Here is a 22,866-nt window from a genome sequence, read left to right on the forward strand (position 1 = left end):
TAAAGCTCGAGAAGCTAAGCATTCAGATGTTTTAAACATTGTTAGCCATTTCTGACACAATTGACTAAGAACGAATTTCTTCCTAGGATAAAATTTCCTAAGACATTATCAGGTTTTTTTTATTTTTACCATATACAAAACTTTTTTCTAAAACATATCAAAAAATATTAGAAACGTTGTTACTGTCATTTTAAAGATGGTCTGGACACATATATAAGTCTTTGAGGCGTTAAAGATGATTAAAATGGGACAGAATCTGTTGAAAAAATAACGTAGAACGCGGTTGAACATCGTGGCTAAAGGCTACATCTAACAACTAACAGTTAAATAAATTAACATAATTATACCGCATATTTTTATAATTGTACCATATTATATGTAATTAGCATATAAGAACATAATTATACCATATATATATATGAAATGTTTTATTTCATTTATGTATTATTTCACGTTACTCTGCTGAGACGGACTAGAAATGTCCTTGTTTTGAAGGAATCAACGTGATTCACTAACTTTATCTGATACTCTGCAAATTAATAGTAGCTATTTGTAGCTATCACTAATTACTCATAGTCCGCAGAGCCATACAAGTAGTAAACATGCTTAGAGGTAACAGGCATCGATTAGTCGAACTAGGTAATATAAAAACAGGACCCAGCGGCGTGCACAGGGGAATTTGTCTCGAGTGTCATGGACCGTTGCGTTTTTAAACAATTGCAATCAATGCCATGTCTGTAGAAACCTAGGTTGGACAAGACGGAGCTAACGGCTATTTGCCGAACTGGACGCGCTATTACGCAATAGATGTAACTCTAGGATTTTATTACAAGGATACACGATCTAGACGGTAGTTGATTTGATAAATCAAATCTTTCGTTGCCTATTTATAGGTGCTATCGTAATACCGAGGTAATCTAACAAGCTCTGTGCTAGTTTTGTCAGGTCACCACCGATGGCACATACACAAAGTTGCTTTTATTCTGCTATCGGTTAAAGTTCCTTGAAAATCAAATTTACTTCAGGTTATTCGTCGCTATATAGGACATGCAGAAGTGAATTATCGATCTGTAGAGTATTATGAAAAATAATAGCTTTTTACTAATAACCGTACACCAAGCTCTATTAATAGGCATGAAACCATTAAAAATTAAACTCATTTAAAATTTAAATATGCTACATACATAGAAATCAAACGGAAGTGAATTTTGGGCTCACAGGAAACTAAAAATTTCAAAAATACGAGGCCCTAAAACGGCAAAAGCGTAAGAAAATTCACCATTGCAGCTTACTTGAGCGATCGAAATCGCTACCGACATTCTCTCTAAAGCGGCTATTTAGTTTTGTAGCGAAAACTTAAGTGTAAAAAAAATTATTTCAGTACTACAAAAACGAAAAACCCACCGTATTCGGTTTCTAGCATTTTTTTTTTTCACGCTGAAACATTCATGATAGGCGAAACCTTCCGATTGTGTTGAAAAACGATCTATCCTAGATAAATTTCCATGTACTGTCCTTAGCTCTAAAGCCACTTTTACAGATCTTTATAGAGCTGTTATATACGTTCTTCATGCTAGCAATAGATTAATTTATTGAACTGGACTTTTTGGAAAAACGACCTACCGTTGATGTCCTGAGTGTTGCCTTTATTTCACAGTTCAAATAGCCGTCATTGTACAATACACGTAAAGGAATTCCATGTGTTCTTTAGAGTACTAACAGTTACAAGCCGAAAAAACGAAAATGGAAGGGAGCTGCTCGAGACTCTGTGGGCCTAACACATAGTTTTTCCATTCCAATTTATTACTTCTTGTCCTTCATGGCTCAAATCTATAAATAATATATGCTTTTGTCCCTTCAAAGATTATCCTTATTGGAAAGGTTGTACTTTATGGGTGACTTCTTTAATGTCTATAGTATCGATCTCTCTTATTCCTAGCTAAAAAAAAATGCGTCACTTTATCCTGATGTTTCGTTGTGCTAATCGTACTCACGTCTTTTGTGATTTGCGGAATCGAAAGGATCGCAGCTATTTAGTTTTGCTCCATACTAACTACTGCGCCTTATTTCGAATAGATCTGGAGAATGTTTATTGACTATAGGTTGCCAGTCACCTCGGAGGGCTCCATCGACGAATAAGGCGGGATGCCTGAACGGCGCAAAGACCAGGTTTGCTGGACGTTTACTAGCACGTCCCTAAGTGGTGAATAAAGGACTGCGTCAAAACCCCAGCGCAGATCAAAACGTAGCTTAAATCCGCGGGTATGCTAAACAACGGTCTTAAAGGTATTCAAAGCGGCGGGCCACTGTGACGGATGCCGGCGAGAAAGAATAGACGTTTTCAGGTTATGCCAATGTAGTTACCAAAGCTTCATCGTCCAACTTAAGCGTCCCTAGTACTAGAGAACGTCCCACACTACGTGGCTTTCGGTTGCATATTAGCGTCCTCGCACTCAACTTTATTGAAAACACAAACAAAATTATTATTGTTATCATTATTCTCTCGGTCATGTCCACGCTCTAAAAAACAGTAAAGTATGGTCCATTACGGCTGAATATACCTCATTGCATGAATAGATCAAATATTTTGACACTCGATAGAGAGTTGAATTCGCGGTAGTCTCTAGATGAAGTCCTCGGCACAAAATTGCGACTTCTTTCAGCACTACTACTATCTTTTCGCTGAAATCGTTTATTCCTTGTCATAACTCTGCACTCTTTTCATTTATTGTGCTTACGCTATGCCCGCATTAAGTTGTTTTGTGTAGTAGGACCGCTGAATAACACCGACGCTGCCGTTACCGCAGTCGATATAACCTGGAGGATGGTGCTACAGCTTTTGACTGCATCTTTTCCAAGCTTGCACTCACTCAACCTCAGCAGGTTGCATGGAAGGCCAAACAATTAGTTATAGCGGGATAAGGGCTTCGATTCGAATTAAGTAAAGCAGCAGCCCGTTTGATCAAATTACATACAGTTTATTTGTGTAAGTTTTTGCGGTTTGAGATCACTTTTTTTTTTCACAGTTTGTTGTGTCCTATTGACTAACTAAAATGTGTCGTTCTGAAACACATTCTTTGCTCTTCGTAAGCTTGTTAACGTTGTTTTATCTAAACTATAAGCCTTAGCTCCAGCTCAGACAGTTAAATTGCATTTTTACGAAACATTTTTGACAATCTGTAATAATCTTAAGGATGTGGAATTTACTAAAACTTTTATATAACTGACTCTCAGCCGTCCTCACCACGACAAGTCGAAAATCAGGAAGAACCGGAGCAGGACAACGAGCGGCCTTCACTTACACAAAACTGTTTATATACACTTACACAATATATAATGAGTTTTTTAACCAAATATAATAGCTTTGACTTAACAAATAACATCTGTTGTTTGGTATGCAATTAAATTGCCCAGATATCGATCTGTTTGATTTGCAAACACTGAGTAATGCCTTCCCGCAAACTTTACAAAAATATACAGAATAATCATAAGTAACCCGCTAAATCATTACTAATTTTTTTCAGTGTTGGCATAGTTTTAGTTATCCATCCTGATTTCTTATTTTCAAAAATATAATGGCGTCTTGTTTTATGGCAGTTACAATGGTCAACTTTCACAAAATTATTAAAATATATGATTCCGTAATCCGAATTGAATGTATAGGCTTTAACAAAGACGTATCCTGTTTCAATCAAATAGACTCTTTGTTGCCTTTAGCTACTGCTTTAAACCAAAAGCAGAGTCGCAGATACAAAACTCGTCTTCTTATTAATTTTTGATGAAATTTAGCGGCCTAATCGCAAACCGTAGTCTTGATTTCAGATTCAACTAAGCGCGCTGTGCTGCACTTTTAAGAAATGCACTTTCTAGAAGCTCATAGATAGTTCATAGGTTCTAGAAGCGAGGTCCTTGCTAAAGCTGCTGATTAAAGAAGTACATCTTGAATGGAAACGCTTATACCCTAACGATAGTAAAATGAAAACATGACATGTTTTTTATTATCTGTAATGAATGGATATTATACGTTGCTGCGAAATATTATCTTTTCAAAGAAAGCGCTCACAGCTTGTGTTGCATCCCACCATTTGTATTTGTTTACCTAATAATTGAGGTAGTACAACATAACAGCCTCGCTTTGATGTCATCACACTTCTAAACAGAACGACCATCCCTCACGAAACTCTAAAAAAAAAACTCTAAAAAAAAAACTAAAAAAAAAAAACAGAGCGAAGAAGTTGCAAGGGATACTGCTAAAGTTGTGCGCGCAACAAAAAGGTGAAGTTTATTTCTCATTTTCGGAAAGGAAATATTTATCGAAAGAACGTAAATCAGTCAGCTACTATTTTTTGTCAACAATGATTCAACACTCCATGCGAAAATAGCCGATTGCAAAAAAAATATTGAATTCCTTACAATGTATGTTTACGGATCAGAGACCAGATAAAAGTGTAAGATAATGACTCAACGTTACTAAAATTTTCTTGGTAGATGACTAGCCAAGCTCGTAATAACATTCATAATCATTATCATATTTCTTACGGTAAACGATTTCGTTAAAGGCATGAAGAAGTAGTCGTGGTGAGAAAGTAACTTAAGACTGAATACCATATGGCTTTTCTACGATGGTTTGTGTTTTCCTCTCTTTCCATATTGATCGGATCATGATTAATTTCGCGTAAAGTTATAGCGTACTGGCAGTTGTTGGAACGGTAGAAAGCCGCCGAATTTTTCTATTGGAAGTGGGGCAATCAGCCTAAATGACTGTAATCGTTTTCTGGCCAAACAAACCGTCAGGCTGGATACCTTACAACGTCAAAGGCACAGAAAATATTGATGAGTCGTTAACACTTAGTAACGGCATGGCGGAGCCTACCAAGCCATGTGATTGAAAATCACAATTTCTTTAGGAAGCCTGTACAGTGAACGTTAAAGCAATAAATGTAAAGTGCCTCTAAAAGAACGATTAGAAAGTAATTAATTGTAGCTTCCTTTAGAGAGACCAAACAGGTTGGTCGGGAGTGGACATAATATACGGAACATAAAATAAATTCTGAACATGTCGTTAATCGTTTTGTAAGCATTTGCTTGTTTCTCACAAACAATCTGCTAGAATACATTTTAGATGAGGGTGCGCCTAATACTATTCTGGAAGATGAAACATTTTTGCAAGCTTCTAATATAAGCAAAAATTTGCGTTTCAAAAATAGGGAAAAGAGTCTTATTAGTTTCATTACGAATATGATTATCTAACCTAAACTCTAATGAAAACTATGGCAAGCATCGCTTTTCACTTTTAAGACTTGATGAAACTGAATGCACTTAAATTCACCGTTTCACCGTTTATTAAAACATTATACCCGCAGATTAGTTTTTCTAAAGAGTCTAAAACTTTAATATACGCAGGCAATCATTTGAATACAGAAGAAAATTTAAGCCGAAAGTTCATATGGATTCTATCAAAAAATCCTACTTCGCTTATCTAAGCTCGTTGGAAAGTTTTTTTAATGAAGATTTACATCCACAGCCAAGTACTATACTCGGTTTATTCACGACCAATTCACAATTGTCTAATGATAATGATAGCTGCCTTTGTGCGCTATATGCGATACAAAAATCCCTCCTAGAGCGCAGTGTTTGACGAGCACCGCCAGATGGCGCTCGGCGACAACAAATGCATTTGTTGTTTGGCCGCCTGGACCCGTCTGTCCGCCTAATGGTCCATTCTCTTGTGACTGATGGTGCTCTTCGCTGCGATGCGAGCTTTCCATGAGCAATACCCAACTTGTGCCCTAGCTAGGTTAATAGACAACCACTGTTTCCAGTTTTAGCTGTAGCCTTTGGTACAGCTTCCGCTAAAACTAGACCCCTTTTTAGCATAACCCTACGCCAGGAGTTATAAGTTGCCAGGAGCTCCTAAATGGAGCTCTTTGCATAGTAATGAGTCGTTGATGAATAGCGCTCAACTCTTGCCTTGACCCTCAAAAAGGACTTTTCACTTGGTGTACAGCTGTATTCCGTATTCTCTATTGCAATCGATCCCTAACTTGTCACTGGTCCCGTGTAGGGAAATCAGCATGGGTGTAATTCGTGGTGCCAGAGTTTTTCATGAACCCGTTTCGGACATGGAGGTGAAGGAAGAATGCCCGCTTTCCAAGTGAGTCCTTTCTTGGAATTATGCTCGTAAACCTTCTATGGTGAATTCGTAAAAAAACATCATGGTCCGACTTGCTCGTCGTCATAGTGGTCGCACACCGTTCCGTGTGTGGAGTCACGTTCGATCGCCCGCTTCATCACCGTCGCCCAAAATTTGCCCTAATACTGACAGACAAAATAGGACTGGACATTTCTGGTAGATGTCCTTCGAAGAGAGTGCGCAGTGCAACGGTGTTGTACATTAATTATGTTTTATATTTTTTGCACAAGAAAAAAATAGCTGGCAAATTTCTCAACTGGAATAAACTGCGACGTTGTATAGCCGTGCAATATACGGCTTATTCATAGGAGACGATCGCATAGATTGCCCCCCACAATAAAACGGTATCAGCCAAATCGTGTTTTTCTGACGATGATGACTCGCGAATCATGGCGGCGACCGAGTCGACGAATAGGATGTAGCTAAGATCAAAAACGCGCGCTATGTCTCCGCTGTGACTCATTATATATAAGTTTGGTCAATAGATGTTCGATATAAATGAATTATGGTATTTGCGTGGTTATGGTAAGCGTCTTAGTTGTTTAGCCTTACAGCAAAGGATACTCGATATAAATGAAGGAAAGTTATATTGTACTTTACAGCTTAGTTGATCGCTAATTTGAAATTATTTTTGTAGCAAAATATTTTGGTACTGGATTTATAAATCAGGTGAAAATGTAGTTCACTGTTTTCATTGATCGAAACAATGATACACAAGAAGATGTACCTAGCATCAGTGAAAATTCGTAATTTGGTGTGACTTTATTAGCTAAAATATCCCAGTAGATGATATGCAAGGGCTTACATTCACACAGACGATGACTTCTACAAACAACATCCTTCCAGTTAATTATCCATGGTATATATATAAGTCATATGAGGAATTAGAATAGAAAAGAACATAATCGTTACAACTTACCATCTACCCATTAGTCGTGCTTCGTTAAACGTTGTCCTGATAAATGTATCTTAATAAACCTTAGTGCAGAATTAATTTTCATTTAAAGAAAATATTTTTTATTAAAAAAGTTTTAATAAAATATTAAAATTATGTATGATACTATCTTATAGTCAATAAGTATGAATGCGTTGGTTATGTTAATGTAGTCTTTAACTTTTTAAATGAAATTAAATGAAAGTGGGCACCGAGTTACATAAAAGACTGAATTTACTGAACTAGCACATGCAAAGCAATTAAAGAATCGAATGTCGCTGTCTACTACTAAATTAGAATGTATTACAAAATAAAAGTTTAGGTACTTTTAGACGTTTGTATTTGGAAGTTTCGAACAGTCAACTATCTGCTGTGGAGAATTAAGAAAACTTGTGAATACCTTCAAGATTCTCGTTGTTCTTTGCCCTTTATTTATGTTGGCTAACTTTTACCATATTCTCGAATATGTATTATATATTCGTTAATGGCGACTTTAGCGGTCTTAGCCAATAATCTACGTGTATGGTACGCAAAAACGAGCAAGAGTCTCAATCTAAAGTTCTGTTCAGACTTCAATAAAATAACAATCTTCTTTAGGTATGTTTAAAGTTCGTTTAAGAACTTTCAGACTAATTTTTGCCTTTGCAAACATGAGTTGGTACATATTTTAGTAATAATAGAAAAATATGTTTTTCACTCGTAGTATGACAGAAAGTCCAGATAACTCGCGCCTTGCGCTCGATATCTTGGTGTTAGAAGAATTAAAAAATCGTCAGCAGTTAAGACGACAACGAAGGGCAGAATTAGTTGTGGCCTCGAGCACTGGAACTTCGCTTGTAATAAGACTTCGAGCTACCTGTGACGATGTTGAAGGGCTTAACTCGCATCTTGTCGTCCACAATGAGCTGCGCAAACGAAAATGCATACAGAACGGTAGGAGCATTTTTTAAGTCGTCCTCTTTGATTGTCTTATCAAGTTGTGTTGTATGATTGAGCACGGACCTCTAATAATTCTAAATTCTTTTTGCTATTTTAGTTACTCAGTGCTACACAGTGCTGAGATTCAACCACTACATACACTAAACACGTTGCTGATTTTATAATCGTAAAATTATGTTTGGAACAGAGGCCTTACAAACAGAAAGCAAGATTAGAATGGTTTTATTTCGTTAGACGTGAGCAACAGCCATATGGGGTGCAATCGACCGGTATGAGGTTTTCAAAGCTATTTATCATTATACCCAAAAGTTTTATTATCAAAATGTCCGTACTATATGATATTCAGGTTCCTAATCTGCACAACCGAGATTTACAATACAGACTCAACTTAAGCCCATTGACATAGCAACACGTTCCGAAAATTATTTTCGGTGGCATTTAACTTCCCCGTTTTTGTGTACATTCCTTCATACGGAGGTGTTCGTTTGCATGTCAGGAAATTCTTAATTAATACGTAAGAATAAACGGACGCTTTCATATCGCTCCGAAATATTGTGGTATATTGTGCTTATGTTGAATTTGCAGACAAACAGCTCTACGCCCTCTGCCATTCGGAGGATGATTTAGAACACACTTTATTGAAGATTCGCTGCCCGGTTTCGCACTCCTGCTTTCCGAAAAGGACAACATTACAGTGAGTCGCGAATATCTCATCTTGTGTAAACTGTATGTGCAATCAGTAAGCCAATTTATATTAGAGAAATAATAGAAAATAAAATTACCACATACATACATATGCACTGTGTACGTTCGGTTGCGTTTCAAATTGGTTGTAGCTGTGGGATGTCATGCTATGCAAGCAGCTGAAGCTTATGATGAAGATACGTGCAATGACGTTAGTTTTGGATGTGAAGCTGTTGGAAGACGAGGAGCACAAAAACCGAAAAAAAGTAAGTATAACTAGCAACCCAAGCTATAGCAGCTTTTTATATGTAATCATCTAAGACATCTGGAGCCAAAGAGTATTTGCTTTCATGTGAAGCGATTGTCCTCTGAGCATTACGAATATCCTATGCTCGGGAATTGGTTCCATGTTGCTCAATACGATGATAGCTTCCGAGTAGTCACACCGAAAACAGTCGTTCCTTTTGGCTAGTCTTCTATAGTTTATTACGCCTTTCAGAGCATCCTGCTGCGAATATAACTGAAGATTGTTAGCACAGATCAGACGACGATACGAGGCAAGCCTTACGTAAGTAGTGCTGCCCTATCGACATAATCAGGACCATCGGAGGGCAGCTCGAAATCTTTTTTACAGTAAGCATCAACTCTTCAGATTTGTTTGGATATTTCTGGTCTGAAATTCTATTAACGAGTTATATTTTTCTCTTTAACAGCCTCGACTCAAATATTGCAACTGGTTGGTATATCACGGATATATAACAATTAATCTGTCCTTTACTTGGACGCTGTCAGATGCCGTATTTACTGCTCTAATCAACAACTGTTACTCGAAACTAATGTTTTACCTCAGAATATATGAGCCTACAATAAAAAGTAATTAATCCAATTTATTATTCTCTCTGCCTAATCATAGCAACCTGACTGAGGCATTAACAGTTTTTATGCCATTAAATGAAGCAAGATATATGTGCAGATATTAGATTAAAAATGGTCCCCCCGCAGTGAACCCTGTTACTGTTATTTGCCTTTCCTTCAGGAAAATACCCTGGAATTCTGGGTTATGAAGAACATTTTAAAACTCTTTAACCATAGTAAAATTGATTACCGTGCTTTACATCTTGATTTGAAACAGGCATGGATCGTAACGGTCATCGTCAAAATCTTCATTCAAAATTCATATTATTCTCTTTGGCACTATCAGCCTACCTCAAGTCTCGCCGAAGTGCCTCATCGACAACGAAAAATGGTTCTCATCGGCATCGAGCATCTCGTCATTATCATTTACATTAACAAACAAATCGCGTCACTGACAAGTGAAAACCAATCCGACGAGACAAAAACCTCTATGACTATGTCACATCTTGATTTCTTTAAGCGACGTAGCAAGTTGCATATCATTCGAGTTATGTAAGAATCTATAAATACATTCGGGCGAGTTATGACAGAACAACAACGTTACAAAGCAGGATCGCATGCTGACTCTACGTTATGACGTCATCCTAAATTCAACATGGAATTATTCTACCTGACGGTCTTGTTAGCAGCGAACGGCTCAGCCACATTAAGCGCTGGAAAAGCCAAGCAGATGGAATTGCAACCTTGAAAGCATCTTATTTGAGATTATGTAAATCCATACCTGGTGACAGTTTTTTTTCGCTGCTTATTATAATAATAAGAGGAGTTCTATTAGTTAGTTTTGCAAATTTGAAGTCTTTAGACAACTTAATCTATAATACTCTGAGCAACGCATATCATTTTATAAACTGAAGGTCATATTGCGGTTCAACGATGTTCCTCAAAAGATGTATTGGGGTAGAAACTACCGTATATATAGGTAGTTCACTGAATCAATGTTGTTGCCAATTAGTCTCAATTTCAGTGTCGAAATATCGGTCCATAGCTAGCCGAAACGATTAATTTCAATCGTATTCATGTTATTGACCCAATACCGAGCGGCTATTTTAATCAAAGAGACAAGTTACATTCAATATAAATTGTTAAAGTCACTTTTGTAAGTCATAAATGAAGATTTTATGTTGGAACCTATCTTGTATCAATTAAGTTAAAACGATATCAAATATATGTTCAACCAGTTGCTTAAGGATCAATGGTATGCTAGGCCAATGCATTAGGCTTATAGTGGATAGTGTAAATATCTTTCCGCCTTAATGCAAATCCATGTCGAATTAGGCCTTATGATAAATTAAACACAATAAGAATTAATTACCTTAAATATAAGACGAATCTAATCCTAAAACAAAAGTTGACACAGGTCGAAATCACGTTACATAATTATAGTTCTCTATGATCGTATAATTCAGTCAAGCCCTGAATTTTATGTGAATTGTGAAATAGAATTTTCCATAAAGAAGAGAGACATCGCAGCCATCCACCAAGGAGGACCTATGAGGATATTTTAGAACCCGTGGAAAACATCTATGTGAAAGAGGTCTATTTTTGTAACCAAACTATGACAAGTGTTTTGATATCGAAAAGTCGCGTTGACTCGATGAATAAAATTATATTCTGATATTATCACGAATGAAGCACCAGCATAACGGTAAGACATTCGTCAGCATACTATTCTTATATCCAGTAGTTGTGTGCACCCAAACAGAAAAGACTTCGTCATTCCTTCATAAAATCCAATGTTTGTTGTTTAAGCCTCTTATCCTTCCACAAGTTTCTTCCATGCATCCAAACCATTGCACGTTTGCATTTGCGAAAATTTTCCCATCTAAGCGCATCACGCGTATGCAGTACCGCCGTTTCTGTGATTATTATATTCTTGAAAACGAAACTGAGACTCTACCTCGTGTCCCATAACACAGAAACATTAATTTTCCACAGTCGTGGTTTTAATTAAAGATACAGTCTTGATTTCACGGGGTAATTTCATTATATTTTTTGGTTCTTTAATACGTTTTTGTTCTAAAAGATAAAAAATGATCGGACTTAATGCATCGATCGTCTTTTATTGTTGTCTATATTCGATTCCCAATTTAATTTTACTATAGGGTATGATTTCATTTTGATATGCAATGCAATATAATGCAAACCCGTGTATGCAGTTCGTCCTTTTCTGACCCATTGCCAAGATAACTCCTAAACGGACATTTTATCCTTTTTTTCACACTTCTAAACGGCAGGCCTTCATAGCCGAATCCATCGACAGCAATGTAACTCGCCAAGCTACCGAGGACGCTCATATATCGAGAGCACCAGTGAATCGATAAAGTAATCAGGCAATCAATCAAGGATGATAATCAATAACCATCAAGATCAGTCAAACAATCATAACTGTTCTCCAGTTAATTCAGCAAGCCGACGATTCAACCAACCGATGCGAATTTAACTAACCATTATATCTAACTAATATTCACACACTGACTGACTAACTCACTGACTCACTCCGGAAACGCTCAACTACGACGAATAGAGAAATCGTCGTATAAACTTCGTGAATAACGTAACCTGCATGATAATACCTGCATATATTACTCACATAATATAGTTGGTACTACTGGATTAATTAGATTTGTACGTTTCGTCGTGCTAGCTTTTGTATACCATTGCGATAAAATAAATAGAAAGAGGAAAAATACTACGCGAAAGAGAGAAAGCGAGAGGAAGATGCTGTGCTAATCAATATTCAATTAATTAATACGCGGCCCGACAAAATAGAAGAGGAACAGTAATGATACGAAAAGCCCGCTCACATTGTCACAAAGTAAATCTTTTACTACTACAACTATGACTATTATTACTATTGTTACTATTATTAGTAGCATTATTATTATTATTAATACAACTAAATACTACTCTGTAATAAAAATAATTAAGTCACTGCTCTTACTCCGCGCCGGGAACCGGTTGATGTAGTTCCAGTTGCAACTAATTACCACCAGCCACAGTGTACGTCACATGTATGTCACAACATTCATTATTATTATTATTACTATGGTAATGATATTTTAGCCTGTTGTAAAGTTGATAACGCGATTATCACAAATGACTACTGCAAATATGAAGCGATAATAATTAGAAAGTGATGCTAATCATAATAATCTCACATTAACAATATAATGAGGATTAGAATGGCGACCACACTCGTCAATAGGCTGGGTTAGGAAAGTTAGGAAGTAGAAAAGCAACTTTAAAATGGAGAAGACTCATATCGGTACCGGCGTGCACCGCTCTGTTCCGTCACTTTTGGTAACTCTATGCAATAATAATGATAACAACAATCACGCTCCAAACTTTACAACACAACCACCGCATAATGAACAACAGTTACTACAGCCATAACTACGTAAAGAATTATTGCAAAAAAGCAACCAGCAACTGTTGCCGATACATTTGTATACTATCTTCGTCTCCATAATAATAAAAGCATCGTCTGTCTTTTTTTTTTTATCCTAATTAAATCTTGACGATCGCCTGCAGCTAAGACTAATAAGCGTTCACTATTACTACCGTTTAAGGAGAATAATAACAATACTAATTATAATTATCATAGCGACTGTATTAACCATATTAGCTTCAACTACATTGCTACTATAATCATATTATATCTTGTCGGAAGCGGAATCATAACAGCAGTGTTAATGTCACAATACTTACCGTTAGCTACTTTTGCTCAACTAACAAGCCTCTTTTTGTACTTTCTTTATGTATTCAGCCTGGCAGCGTCAGCACCTCGCTTCAAAGTGAGGCGGTTGTTCCGTTGGACAGGTCTAATTTAGCTGCCACATTTTGCTCTACTGTGAGCAGCTATTGGTGCTTGAAAACTGCTGTTCACAACACGACAGAAAAATCTCGCTAACTGAACACTGATTTATTAGACACTATGTTCGATATTATTATTGTTATTATATATTGTAATGCCACGATATCACAACAACCGCGTCCTATACATAGATCAAATAGCTATTATCTGTAAGCAAGGCGCAGGAGAGCAATTATATCGGCTGTGTGAAATTAAAACGGTTGCATGAATAACGTGCACGAGTGTCACTGGCAAACCACCAGTCCAATTACCACCAAACATCAAAGAGAATTGCTTCGGATAATGCGATAATCGGGCGATGAAGCCGGACATTTTGCCATATCCAGGTGAGTACACGAAAATTGAAAATAATCGATTGAATCGACAAGATCTGCTTAGGCATTTGTCGTAGCGGTAGTAGCAGGAAGCTTTTAATATATCTAAGATAAGAAGCAAGTCGACAAGTGGAGCGGATAATATTATACTCACTAAAATGGATAATTTTATTTCAATTACCATTTATCGTGTAGAATATGTCACTGGCGGGTTTTAAACCAGCACTTGGATAATCGAGAAACACCGGAGTGGATAATATCAAACTGGTAGTAAGCCAATACGAATGGTAACGCAGCTTATATGCAGCCGATGTAAACAAGTCGTTGAAATCATGTAGTAACTTACACGACAAAGGCATATGATGTCTAAAAAAGAAACATTAATAATACCAAATGGCAGAGATGTTTGTCGGTCAGTACGTATCTACTAATATGGGCATATATGCACAACCAAACGAGACTTGTGTAAATCGCAAGCATCAATACGTAAATACACCAAAATCCATCTTGAACTCTCGGATACTGCGAGTAACATTACAGGAGTTCGGTGAAATAAGCTTTAGCATAGACCCCACAAAGATGGGCACTGTCGTTAATCGTAAGATGACCGAGTCTTTTACTTGAGCTTTAAACTAAACTAAGCACCCGTTATCTGTGTAGTCGACTAATGTTTGAGGCCCGTGTTTGAGTCATCTTTGATGGATTCAAATGTTTATGATGTCAGTACATCAAGGACGTTCTATATGAAACGCATCTTCTATATGAAACCGTCGTATTCGATAGGTTTCCATATAAATTTATGAAAATTTATGACATAACGTAAAACGGAGTCCTGGTAGACAAAATAAGGAAGTTAAACAAGGAGGGATTAAGAAATTCTTGAAACATAACAGCGCTTTTCTCAATTGAACTATATTGTCCCATACAATGTTATTAGGACTTACATAGTATTCATGCATTCAAAGTCGTCGAAACTATTTCCATGGCACGCCCCGTAGACAGTAACACAATTGCCCTATACGCGGCTGTTGTAGAATTTAACGTGCGAAACGGAATAGAAAGACATTTTAATGGTTATCTAAGACTGATTGGTTTAAGGAGACAAACGAAATTATCATGTCTTCCCTTTATGATCCCCTTAAAAATGCCCTGTGCGATGAACGCAGGTTTCACATATGACCCCACATAAACGTAGCCAATTTCAAATTGCTTGCAGCGTCATCGATAGATATTGTATGATTCTGACACCAATACAAACTGGTCATCAGTTTGATCTTCCCATTACCCTCCTGGTCCCTGGAGATCCAAGGCCACTGTTAAGCAGAAGGGAGAACCACAGGCTATCGATTTTTTCGCTGAACGATAAACTAAAAAAATGGAGAGAGGAATGTGAGACTTAATAAAACTGCAAAAAGACGCTCACAGCCATGAAGGTCACTATCGCTAATAGGTCAACGATCAATTGCCATTATGAAAAACGTCAGCCAACATCAAAGTCATCCCAATCAATTTGTTGAATTCATTCGGTGAAACCTAATATCAGAAAATAAACCAATTTCTTAAATACGAAAAGGTCATATAGAACAGTTACACATGGAAGGAACATTTTTGAAATACGTACGTAACTTGTCCATCAACAAATTTTCAATCATCTTCATCAAAGCACTTATCCTTCACAGACCTATTTCTGTCCTTCGCACAGCCTCTCGACTAAGAGCCTGTTAATGAACTTCTAATAGAAGCTCATTCTAGTGGAACCGCAAGGCGAGCTCTATGTATCACCATCACTAATTGTCACAATTTAAGGAAACAAATGAACTGTCTGCACACAAATAACAACAGATAGAATAACAATAAAGAAAATAGTTGAAGTATGTCTGTCATGTCTTTTTTCATCTATGTATACTGAACCTATCAATGAAGCCATGAAAATGCTACTGCATTATTAAGAAGTGATCATAATCCAAGGCTTGTATTACGAATATTCAGACCTTAAGTTACCACCTTAAGTTAAGACCATAAGTTACTTCCGTGACAAAAGGCTTAGATGATCAATATTTTTGTTAAGGATAACCATGCGCATTTTGTCCATCCATCTTACTTTTTGAACACTGCTAAGGAAATTGTAAAGAGAATTCATACATTTGACGGATATTCAGAATATTCAACTGAGCAAATTGTGCTTTCTTTTTTAGCTTCCTCTCTTAAGGTCATTTACTCTCAGGTGTGTTACATAAACTACATCTAGCTCTGTCGTATGATAACAGAATAGAACAATAGTTGCAGGCCGTCAATTTCATTAATTACTCAAATTGCTAAAGATCATCGAAACGCTATGCTTGCTCTGGGGGCAATAAAATAACAAGTTCTGAGTCTGTCTAAAAAAAAATTGGAGCTGCATAAGGTGGAAGAGTCTTACTAAGCTTTCTGCTCTCCCTTGTGATTTTTACTCGCACGTTTTTCGATTACTTTGGTCAGTGTTGCTTACATAGTAAAGCAGATGGTTATATTTAGCATAGAGCCCTTCCGACTTCGTAATAATGAAGATATTCTTTTTTTATTAATAGATCTTTGAGTTTGTTTTGGATCTATTGTCAGTCTATCACAATTGGTTCGAATATTTATATTTGGAATAACTATTAGCCACTGGCGCCTATTTGAATAACATTTTCGTGAATTTCTATCGAACCTATACATCAAAGTCTATAATCTTGAATTCCATTTGTGTGATTAGTATCTCGATCATAGATCAGTCTGGAGTAAACCTATTATACACAGCGCAGTCGAAGAGACGTTTGTAGTTGATACAGGCTCCGCTAGAATTCCGAAAAAAATTAGTTTCCGACTTTAGCTTCGGGACGGATATCCAAAGCTAAATCTGGGCCACTGAAGCATCTGGGTAATGTCTTTATATATAAATCATGAAATTCATCATTTCATTAATTAAAGACAGTCAATACGTTGTACTTCTCGTAGAAACAAGTTAACATATGAATTAGTTAGTTGAACTGTTACGAACTAAATACTTTTTCTTACTAATTTTGATTTTTATATCTCCGAAATATTAAGAATTAGAAACAGTGCAAGTCTTGCGTAAGTACCCTAGACACCTGGCTGACGTTGAACTAAATCCCACATTTGTCAACACTGAGGTAAACCTACACCTAAGGCTTAAAACACCCACTATTGCAAAATCGTTGACTACTAGACCTAGATGTTTGTTCAGCCACTACGTCTTACTTATTGTCAGTAAGAAAACGCTCACAGTTTTTACAATGCAGTAATGGTGTACAGATTTGCTTAAACTAGATCGACGTTTTCATCTACATTAAGCTGACTAACTATTCATTATGACGACTTGTGCTTTCTTACAAACGCTTCCACGGTCATATTTCCTGTAAGGCAAAAATTGGCTGGTATTTTTCTCAGAGTGACAATAGCAGCATAGCCAATTGCTTTAACCTAAATTTTGTAAAAATATTGGTTTAGGTATCGCGCTTATATAAACCGTCCAACTGAAGTGTTTTATCTATGACCTGGTCAATGTTGATGCATTTTTTTTTTACAGAATGCATATATTTACCTTATTTAGCTACGGATAAAACGTTTGATTTCACAGTCTAACTGCATTATACGTGAGCTATATATTTTTAGAGATGGAAAGACACTGCAATAATAATAAAATAAGTAACAATATTGTAATAAATATATAAAAAAATAATAAAATAAGTAACAATATTATAATAAATATATAAAAAAATAATAAATTAAGTGGGAATCTCTCACTTCGATAACAGTCAGCTTACCAGAGACAAGCTTATTTTGAAGATTAACGTCAGTACGTAATTTATATGCTATTTGGCGACAACTCCTTCTGAAAGAATTTAACCGTAAAGAATAAAAAATTAAACACTTTATATTAATGTACCATCTAACGTTAAGTACTTTTAAATCCGGTCAAAGGTTTTTAATTTACCTTAAAACAACAACAAATAACTAGCATATTAGCTAAAAAAATTCATAGAAATAGTATCTCCAAGAGTTACCTGTAGGGCGCATTCAGAATTCGCTTGCATTGGGCGAAAACTTCTTGTTCAAGAGCTATAACAACTGTGTCGTCTATTGTTGTTGACAACGCTTCCGAAAACCATCTGAAAAATACGTCGTTATTGAATACTAGTAAATGTTTGCACTTTACAGTTTTGATATGACAAGGCAAACTCTAATTAGACTGGTAATAAGTCTGTATTCAAACGAGATAACTTCAATGTCTATAGTCTATGTTGTAACTGTTGCAACTATATGCTTTTTAAACATTTTATATTATCATAAAGAGCGGTAGCAAATGACCGGTCACTAGATCGCTTCTCAAAAACCTCCGAAGAAAATCCGTTGTAACAGGATTATAAATTTTTGTTACATGCAAGCTAATTCTGGCTTTCGAAAATTCCGACAGTCATTGCAATGTACGAATTATTGCTTGTACTTGTATGCGTGCTATTATAGATTCTGCTAAAAGATTATTACTTTGATCTATTCGTTTACCTCTTTGCAATATCCCGCAACCTTTGGGATTCGATATCGAAGCGAACTTCCTGTTTTTGCAAAGCTGCTTTATTTAGAATATGCTCCTTCCAACGATCGTAAACGCGCTTGGCAGCAGTTCGTACAGAAAGGTTTTCGTGTGAAAGAAGCTGACGTACGGGTTTTCCAACGCTAGTCTTCAGCAGGATATCACGACCTAAAACTAGCAGCTGTTAGGCATACTATATTACAAGATAAAAATACCTAAATGGAATAATAAGCGTATTTGTAAATTGGTTTTCGGAATCTTTCTTCAATGCTGACTAATTTATGGCTAATTCCTTGAGCACTGTGCTTAAGTCCTACATGTTGTCAATGAGAAATCCGAAATATAATCGTAAGATCACAGAAAAGACTACGTACAGTCGAAAATAGATAATGCACTTTTTCCCTAAAGCTTTATGAACTGAATTTCAGTTGAATCTATGTAGATTTCTTTTTCAAAATATAGTAAACAGTTTATCCGAATTAAATGAAAAGCTTACCTGGGGTTTTTTTGGCGAGTTGTCGCAGAGTCTTTTCGAGAAGCTCGTCACTACTTGTCGGATTTGAAAGAATTTTCTTAGCTTCATCCAGATCTTCAAGTATCACAACGCCCTGGGAAATATTATATGATTAGAAAGACACGTTAAGAATAAAACATTACTTACTCATCTATCAAAATGTTGTCATTTAACAAGGACTAATAACGCGTCCGAGAACAATGTAGAAGTACAATGTAAACGCTACTATCTGACCGTATTTTTGGTTAGTTCAGAGCTGTAATAATTCAAATTATTTTTAAGATACATAAGTCTGTGCTTTCCTGTCAGTGCATACAATTAAGTATATAGAACAGCTTCTGTTCATGATACTCCACAAGAACTTCGATTCTCCATTATTGCGCCTGATATGTTTTGCAAGCAATCATTAAGTGGGTGTTTTGTAGCTAAATGCTTTTGATTAAAAAGGATATACGTTGATACCAATAATTAGTACGACCTCATAGCTCCTAAGCGACGAATAAAACTTAAAAGGCTTAAACTTGGGAGAATAAAAACTTTCATCTATAAACTGTAGTCTGTGTGGCCAGTATTACCCGGAGCACATCCAGTTGAATTAAATGTTCAATGTCGGTAACTCATATACAAAGATAAGATCTTTGGTAAACTAAACCTCCTAACTAAATGTACCTGAAGATCCTTAAGTCGGAACTGAGAACGCCGACTTTTTTTTTTTCCCTGCAACGACCTCTTAAGGAATGCCTCATCGTTTGCATCATCGCCTGTTTTTTTTGGGATTCGGACTACAAACTTGTCCATGGTTTGTTCATACTGCGTATGTTGACTGCTAACAATTCCTGGCAGTCAACTACTCACAAGTTACATATCCTTTATGGTGAACATCAAACATTACGTACTAACACCCGTATAATTTGCTACCATCTAAGACATAATGGAAATCATTCCAACTACATGTTAGGTTCCGGTTAGCATATCACTGTCGTCTACTATTATGCCATGCATAAGTTGTAATTCAAAAGTAAATGTAAAGCCACTGCTCAATTAATATTAGATCACCAAAAATGAGTTATACATCATCACGAATTCATGAAGTAAGTGGCTACAGAACTGAGAGGCAGTTGAGATTTTGATATGGATAGTGGGTTCACTTAGCGGTCGACAACTGCGTTGGCGCCTATAATCTGTTTGTAAACAAATACACGTGACTCTGAATAATAATCAGAGTAACGACGATTTCTGCATTTACATAACATATATTGTTATAACTCTTATATAAGAAACGTTCCAGTTTAGTGAACAAAACCATCGAGCGGCAAAGTCTAGGTATCTCAATTGCAAAGATCAAATTTAAAAGGGAAATGTCAGAGAGGGCGCGCGAGAATGTACTCGAATCTGATAGAATTAAAAGGTGAGTTGTGTTAATTCTGGTGAAATCACACTTCCCACAGATCATAAACTAAAGCCTACTTCATAGCACTTGATAATGATTTAGTCGACCAAAAACAGAATATGTGAACGATTGTTTTTTTTGGTTAGCCTGAGATACAGTTTGTGTGTGACACAAGTGTATAAACTCGTTACCTGTATTAGAAAAGAACATCTACAAAATCCCTATTCTTTAAAGGTGCTGCCATCAAGTTTAAAAAATCTGTGGACATCGCATAGCAAACTTGCAGTGCAGATACTAAAATTAAGAATAATAATTTCTATGGTCGCTCTCTTTCGTATTGTTCGTTCACTAATTGACGTTACTATATTCCATGGCTATATACTATTCAGCTTTGTTTCAACGAAAAAATCTTGTTTAGGTTAATGAATTGAACGATTCCCATAATTTGAATTGTCAATGCCACGAACAGCATTCGTTCTTAATTGTTGTATTGTCGCGTTCCTTGCATGAGAGAGTAACGCAGTCTATAATATAATAGTTTAATTGAAATGGCGTCTACTAAGTTCTGCTTGTTTCGTTAATGTCTTCATTCATTTTTGGTAAAATCAGTCGAAGAATATTTCTGCGTAGCCTTGCCGATAGAAATAACTATTCTTTGTTATGCATACTGTTTGACATAATCTTCCACTTCACAGATAGCAGCATGTACTATAATATTTTTCTTATCAATCAGCTTATCAATGGCACCTAAAGCTTAGGTTATTTACTAATGTCTTTTTTCTGTACGACACTCACGTGTGTAGCGAACTCAAGTTTGTGACCAGCGATGAGGAAGAAGCAGAGAGGATCCTTGAGCTGTGGCCTTCCGAATGGCCGCTAGCAGTTGAAAAATCTAAAACCTTGATTACGATGTAAGAACCCGTTGACTACCTTGCATCTGCAAAAATCATATATATATATACGTAGAGGCAAAATACATGTTTGTAAGCTGCATCTAAATAAGCAAATAGCTGGATTTTTTCATTTTCCACAAGCATGTGTATTTAATAAACAATCTTCTTGATTCGTACAGTTCATATAGTATATGACGTCGGAGGGGCTTGAAGCACCGGCTTGTGGTCTCCTTCAACCAGAGGCTTAACAAGCCATATATGCTCATTTAAAGTAACTGCTATTACGTCTGATTACGGTTTCAATCCAGGAGCTAAGAAAATTTCAAGATCATAAGAAACGTCGTTGTGTGCTACCTTCGTGCGCTATTTTAAGTTCTTTCAATGTAGTTATTTGCGGATCTACGAAAACTATCCTAATTGCATGTAAACTAGCCTAGGCTGTCGATTTCGCTCAATAAAAGAAGTTCACAGTTTTCATGACGTTAGCCGACGTGAAGACTAAGCTGATAGCTCATTTGCTCATATAGCGAATCTAAACGCGCTACTTCTGCCATCATAGGATAGCAGTGGAACACATACTGAATAAAATGTATTTCAGTTTGTGTTTTAGAGTATGTTAAAGGTTCTCTGGTATATTTATCCATTGTCGGTCGAAGTTTTTTTTAAAAAACACTTTTTTTACTTCGCAGCGATCCTGTAGAGAAACGACTTTTTTTTTCTACCGTGCAAGTAGAAGAAAAAGAGTATACATATTATTTATGTGTACACTCAAGACGTTTGCAATGGCTTTTCACTGAGTTTGTAGAATATACATTCATGCCTTTAACATTTATTTGAATGCATGCGGTCTACTTAGGCAGTACAGCAATTAACAAAATCATCTAAAGTGACTAAGCAGAAGTTGCCATTTAGATCCATCCACTTCTTCTGGCTTCCGAAGTATTGTTTTGTATATTTAATTGAGATCTTCAGCTCTAGACTGCTAAAATCGTTTTAAATAACATTACGATACGCTTCTGATTTATTTACGGTAAAACAGTCTAATAAACGAGCGCACCCAACTCTGAAACTAAACGCATAAATAAAATATACAGGTAGTAGATTTAAAATGGCCGAAATTTTTGCAATCCAAATAGGTGCGAATAGGTACGCTAATAGATATTTGCGTGCAAGAAAAGATGACACGAAGCTTCGAGCTGTCGTCCGTACTGTTTCATTAACTAGGTGCTGGAAATAATGCGGGAACGACACACAATTACACATGAAAAAGAATGCACTAACCACGTGGCTTCAACTTACGCAGGATCTAATTTTCATTTCAAACTACGTGCTAAAAAGCCATTGTTACTTCACCACCTAGCAATTATTTTACGAGAACTTACATGTTAGTCTTTTAGCAATGAGGCATTGGTGCAACGCTCTGTGACCGTATACGCAGTTTGTAATAAGCGCGTTCTGAAGGTCGCTAGGTTTAACAGCCTTCCCACTTTAGTACCCAGACCACTCTTTCATAGATTCCTTTCTTCGGGTTGTTGTCAAAAACAAAGTTTTTGCTCAATGGTCGTAATCGATCGCTAAGATGAAGAATTAACGAAGTACAAATCCATATCAATGCAATTTTTTAAACAAGTAGCCTTTTCTCG

General features: G+C 36.5%; 2 protein-coding genes and 1 long non-coding RNA gene across 10 annotated transcripts; 2 read left to right on the top strand and 1 right to left on the bottom strand.

Moving 5' to 3' along the window:
- Positions 1 to 5,693: 5,693 nt before the first annotated feature.
- On the top strand, positions 5,694 to 13,158 carry LOC111250385 (uncharacterized). 3 transcript variants are annotated; one of them, XM_086986081.1, is made up of 6 exons: positions 5,694 to 6,154; positions 7,831 to 8,060; positions 8,652 to 8,760; positions 8,903 to 9,016; positions 9,233 to 9,383; positions 9,883 to 13,158. In XM_086986081.1, the coding sequence occupies exons 1-4, from the start codon at positions 6,075 to 6,077 to the stop codon at positions 8,931 to 8,933; spliced, it is 450 nt and encodes a 149-aa protein (XP_086842207.1). In that variant the 5' UTR covers positions 5,694 to 6,074; the 3' UTR covers positions 8,934 to 9,016; positions 9,233 to 9,383; positions 9,883 to 13,158. The 3 variants fall into 3 exon arrangements, with proteins under 3 accessions (XP_086842207.1, XP_086842208.1, XP_086842206.1); XM_086986080.1 differs by having other exon boundaries at positions 5,695 to 6,154; positions 9,250 to 9,383; XM_086986082.1 differs by lacking the exon at positions 9,233 to 9,383.
- A 3,226-nt stretch (positions 13,159 to 16,384) lies between these two features.
- On the bottom strand, positions 16,385 to 20,347 carry LOC111250383 (transcription elongation factor A N-terminal and central domain-containing protein 2-like). Of its 6 annotated transcripts, none has more exons than XR_002673339.2 (7): positions 19,610 to 20,344; positions 18,923 to 19,034; positions 18,399 to 18,594; positions 17,900 to 18,004; positions 17,660 to 17,727; positions 17,119 to 17,248; positions 16,385 to 16,669 (listed from the first exon to the last, which is right to left on the bottom strand). XR_002673339.2 is itself a non-coding variant. In XM_022805555.2 (7 exons), exons 1-6 carry the CDS (start codon positions 19,736 to 19,738, stop codon positions 17,202 to 17,204), a joined length of 657 nt encoding a protein of 218 aa, XP_022661290.1. In that variant the 5' UTR covers positions 19,739 to 20,345; the 3' UTR covers positions 16,385 to 16,669; positions 17,196 to 17,201. The 6 variants fall into 6 exon arrangements, 5 of the variants coding, with proteins under 5 accessions (XP_022661290.1, XP_086842203.1, XP_086842204.1 ...); XM_022805555.2 differs by having other exon boundaries at positions 17,196 to 17,248; positions 19,610 to 20,345; XM_086986077.1 differs by lacking the exon at positions 17,119 to 17,248 and having other exon boundaries at positions 17,660 to 17,724; positions 19,610 to 20,347.
- On the top strand, positions 20,308 to 21,337 carry LOC147756314 (uncharacterized). The gene is made up of 2 exons (XR_015325748.1): positions 20,308 to 20,348; positions 21,134 to 21,337. It is a non-coding gene; the product is annotated as an uncharacterized LOC147756314 (long non-coding RNA).
- Positions 21,338 to 22,866: the final 1,529 nt, after the last annotated feature.

This window comes from Varroa destructor, unplaced genomic scaffold, assembly GCF_002443255.2.
Source record: "Varroa destructor unplaced genomic scaffold, Vdes_3.0 BEIS01000004.1, whole genome shotgun sequence".
In the NCBI taxonomy this organism is placed as follows: domain Eukaryota; kingdom Metazoa; phylum Arthropoda; class Arachnida; order Mesostigmata; family Varroidae; genus Varroa; species Varroa destructor.